Source organism: Vigna angularis, chromosome 4, assembly GCF_016808095.1.
Source record: "Vigna angularis cultivar LongXiaoDou No.4 chromosome 4, ASM1680809v1, whole genome shotgun sequence".
NCBI lineage: Eukaryota > Viridiplantae > Streptophyta > Magnoliopsida > Fabales > Fabaceae > Vigna > Vigna angularis.
Window position 1 is genome coordinate 17,445,147 of NC_068973.1, and position 4,842 is coordinate 17,449,988.

Here is a 4,842-nt window from a genome sequence, read left to right on the forward strand (position 1 = left end):
TATTGTTATATTAATTTTTTTATAAATTTATGATGTATAGTTTTTATATTTCACTTCAATTTGTGTAGTTAAATTTTTAATTTAATTATATAAAAAATACAAAAATAGGCTCACAAATTAAAAATAATAAAATAAGTAAAACTATAAAAAAACAATAAAAGAAAATTTAATAAATTAAAAAATAATTAAAGCAACTTGTAACTCATAAATTAAAAACATTTAAAGTAAATTAATTGCAGCATTAAATGATTAAATAAAGTTTAAATTAAATTGAAATAATGAATAACGTGACCGGTTTCTCCGATAAAAGTGCATTTCTTCCGCCCAGTTTCAGAAGAAAATAACTGTCGTTTTCTTGCATTTTCAATTCCTACAAATAAGATCATTCTCACCTTTGTTTTTCTCTGTAACAATGGCGGAAAAAGGGGAATCATCGAAGATGGCAGCGATGAATGCTGCTGAGGAATTGGAAACTCACGAAAGGGCCAAAGGAGAAACGAGTGAGGTTCCCATTGAAGAACTGAAGAAGCTTACAATCACGAAGAAAGAAGAAGAAGACGAACCAACGATTAAGCTGAAAACTTCGGACGGCATCATCTTCGACGTGGAAGCTTCCATCGTGAAGCAGATGGAAACGGTGCAGGCTGTGATCGACGACGTAGGAATCGGGCCCGACGCGGTCATTCCTCTGCACAACCTAACCTGCTCTGAACTGGGCAGGATCCTGGAGTTCCGGGCGAAGCGAAGCCGTGTTGGCAGCGACCCGAAGACATTGAGAAAGTTCGACGAAAAGTTCATGTCGATGTTGACGCCTGACCAGATTAGGGAACTGTTACTCACTGCTAACTATCTCAACATGAGTCACATGATGGATGTGATATCCGGGGCAATTGCAAACTACCTCAAGTACAAAACCGTTGAGTTTGCGCGGGAATTCTTCGACATCGTCAGCGATTACACGCCGGAGGAGGAGGCGGCGTATCGTGAAGCCAACGCATGGGCATTCCGAAACATCGACATGGAGTCAGGTAATTTAGAGTTTCCGTCGTGAAAATTACTGAGATGCTGCATTAAATCCAACTCTGTGTTCTTAACAATTGTTCAAATGTGAGTTTATGACTTTAGAATTAGGGCCGCTGGAGGTGAAAATACTCGGATTGTCATAGATTTTATGCATTCCTTTGGACTGAAATAACAATATTTGAAATGAGCATTTTGAAACTTATTTAGTATCTAAACCCAAACTTTTCTATGTGATAAAGCTGAAAAGTTCCTCGGCCTCTACTCTCTCATCCTTGAATCTAGTTTTATTCCTTTTATTTCAAATTATCTATACTATTACAATCCACATAGTTCTTCATACCTTGTTCTCTTCCCTATTAAGTTCTAGTTGACTTAAATCGTTGAAATTCGTGATTGCTTCAATATGTAAGATGTAATTACTCTAGACCACCTATAGAAAGCAAATGGCTAAGTGATTCCTTTTTTGTTATATAATATTTCCTATCTGTATAGTGCTATGGCATAGATTATCCTTGGAAGTTATTCTTTCTATAATGCACCCTCCAAGTAAAATGTTGAGTTGGTCGTAATGTCTTAATTTGTCAAAAGAGATCATGAATGTCATATTCTTCCCCTATAACGTGATTTTTTAGTTTACTGTATCTTGATTTAATAGTGTATATATGTGTTTCCTCATTTCTTCACACTCATTCATCGTCCTCTTCCCTGTTTAGGGTTTTTCGTGAACATTCCTTTTATAAGCATCTATTATTATCATCTTAAGATTAGACATTGCATATAATCTCAAGAACCAGTCTATCAAGGGTTTATCTCCTAACCACTTATATTTCCAAAAGTTTATTCTTGCATCAGATTCTAATTTTCACAAAACCATGTGGTCATACCATCTACCACCATGAATCATATTTAATGGTAGGATGGCAATGCGGGTAGGTCATGTTGGCTGATTCAGGTTTCACAAAATAAAAATAAAAGTAGAAATAAACTGCATGTTTCATAGCTAATTATACAATTATTAAAGTAGAAATGGTAATAATTATCATTATATCAAACGAATACATAATGTATATATTTTAATTATGAGACTTGGTAACATATTACACTGCATGTTTCATAGCTAATTATACAATTATTAAAGTGGCTCAGGAATAAATCATGACAGTTGTTTTGACACAACACTACCCTTCGGCATATTATATTTCATATCTAGGGAGTAATGATATTGTGAATGTTCTGAAAGATTATGCATCACAATGTTTTATGGCCTAGAACTATTAAAATTTACCCTTCTGCATAATGCAAGCATGCCTACAGATACGAAATTAAAGGGAGTCCAAAATAATAATTAATTTATTGAAACAAATAAGTCAAAATATAAGGAACTTAGATTTAAAAGAAAAAGAGAACAGAAAATTAAAATTGATGAGTTTCACTTACTAAAAAAACACACATTTCTCACTAACTTTCTTTTGAAAACTTTTTTTTTGAAAACTTTTTTTAGAAAATACTAATAAATTTTGTTATGAAGAATAATTTTAAAGAAATTATTATTAACTTAATTTCAAAATATTCTGAAATTTTTTTTTTATAAGAAATGCTTGTGAATTTTATAATTTTGTAGGAAATAATTATCTGTCAATTAAAATTCTTAGGAAAAATAGAAAAAAAAATTGTTTTCTAGTATCTAAATTTAGCAAAAACATTCTTATGAAAATAGGTAGTTGAATTTTTTTTATGCAAATAGAGAAATTAAAACTTATATATCTAGAAATAAATTCAAAATGCAAAAATATAAATGATGAATAACTAATAGTTTTATAATAAAAGATTACATAATGATAAAATCGTATTATAAATATAGATAAAATTAAAGTTATGCATATGATAACCATTGCTAAAAATATAGCATATATTCCTTAATTAACAATTCTTATTATAAAATATTTATCAATTTTTGTAAAACAAATTTTAAAAGTTTTATTACAATAAAAAATTGCTAAAATCAATCAAAGTCTAAGAGAAAACATTGATTTAATTTAGTTGAAATTTTATATTAAATTAAAATCAAATTAATTCAAAATATAATTGATTTATACACAACCTTTTAATAAAAAGTATGGAATCAAACATGTTCGTGAACACTCTTATGCAAAATCTAGTTGTTAGGTAAATACTCAGAATCTCTGCAATTGCCTCAACACAATCTTTTCCATTCTTTTAATGTAACTTTTTCACATAAACTTTTTTATTCACTTTATTTTTTATTTAACAAACATTTTTCACGTGTTTCAGTGGGTTGAGATCCTTTACTCAAAGCATTCAAAGATGTTCTGAAGGCTGAAGGAGTTTCCTAATTCATCCTCCGAGTTATGTTGTTCTATCTCTTCTCTTTGTCCTAGGTGTGAGTACCTATCAAAGACACTCTGACGCTAAAGTTAGTTATTTACTTAATTATTCTGTAATAAAAATGAGTAATCATAATTCAAGATTACCTGCCTTGTCTCCTTCGTCAGATATATATTTATAAATATTATATTTAGCTTACCATCATTTCGGACCCATTTATTACCAATAAATAGCATTATTCCTATTAATTGTCAATAAATGACTATTATTTTCATTAACTTCCTATTGATTGCTCAGATTAATTTCTAGAACGGTCGGTCATTTTCTCATTGGATGGTCAGTCGCTCGGTCCTTGTTAGTTGGGTGGTCATATAGTACACAAGCCCCCCAAGCCAAGCAAGCTCTTTATTGGAAGAGGTGCGCGGGGATTATTATGAGCTTAAGAGAGTCATTCACGTTGTATTAAAGAGTCTATTTTCGATGCACTTTAAGTCTTCATGCCTCTTTACACCGAGTAGCGGACATTAGGAGTTACAAAAACGTTCCCTAAGTCGAAGAGGCTCGGGTGAGAGTTACGGAAGCATTCCTCACCGAGCGGCGGACTCTAAGAGCTATGGAAGCGTTCCCTAGGTCGGAAAGGCTCAAGTGAGAGCTACGGAAGCGTTCTTCACCGAGTGGCGGACTTTAGGAGCTATGTAAGCATTCCCTAGGTCGAAGAGGCTCAAGTGAGAGCTACGGGAGCGTTCCTCACCGAGCAGTAAGCTCTAGTTGGCCAAGTGGTTTGTATGCAAAGTCCCTTCATCTACACTGAAGAAAAATAATAATTTGAATTTGAGTGGTAAGAAAAAATATAGTCAATCAAATTAATGTCAAAATAGTTTAGGCTATGTGTTCAAAACTGGTATCACGCAACAGAAAAATTGTAGTAAGTGTGTATCGGTCAAAAGCTAAGAGGGGAGGGGTGAATTGGTTCTTTTAAATTTTGATTTTCTTTTAGGACTTTTATCAAATAGTTGGTAAACTAAAAGTGCAGAGATAGAGAAAATCACACAAAGTGTTTTATCCTGTTTCGAATCAAAAGATTCTACGTTCAATCGTTAATCACTATAAATAATGATTAACTTTTTTACTAAAATATAGTTTATAGATTACAATCAGATAAGCAAATATTAAAGAACAGTAAACACCCAACTGCCAAGGGTCAGAAACTGAAAAACCAACTCCCAACTGCCAATGATAATAGATTATATGTGTCCGTTATGGGGTTTTCAAAAAGTGATAATTGATTATCCTGAGGATTATTTGCGCGACTTGGGCAATATTGAATCAGACAAAGATAATCGATTATCCTGTGAAATAATCAGACAGAGGGTCCAGCTACAGATGGAGCAACTTCTCGTACAAGTTCGGCTATGCGAGCATCCAAATCATCATTTTTGTCTTCTTGATTTTCTTCATCTTTATGAAGAACTA

General features: G+C 32.4%; 1 protein-coding gene across 1 annotated transcript; it reads left to right on the plus strand.

Moving 5' to 3' along the window:
• The first annotated feature begins 362 nt into the window (after positions 1 to 362).
• On the plus strand, positions 363 to 3,575 carry LOC108331277 (SKP1-like protein 14). The gene is made up of 2 exons (XM_017565927.1): positions 363 to 1,028; positions 3,316 to 3,575. Exons 1-2 carry the CDS (start codon positions 413 to 415, stop codon positions 3,321 to 3,323), a joined length of 624 nt encoding a protein of 207 aa, XP_017421416.1. The 5' UTR covers positions 363 to 412; the 3' UTR covers positions 3,324 to 3,575.
• Positions 3,576 to 4,842: the final 1,267 nt, after the last annotated feature.

Bases quoted from the DNA above. Each gene is read 5' to 3' on its own strand.
- LOC108331277 (XM_017565927.1), top strand. From the start codon at position 413: ATGGCGGAAAAAGGGGAATCATCGAAGATGGCAGCGATGAATGCTGCT.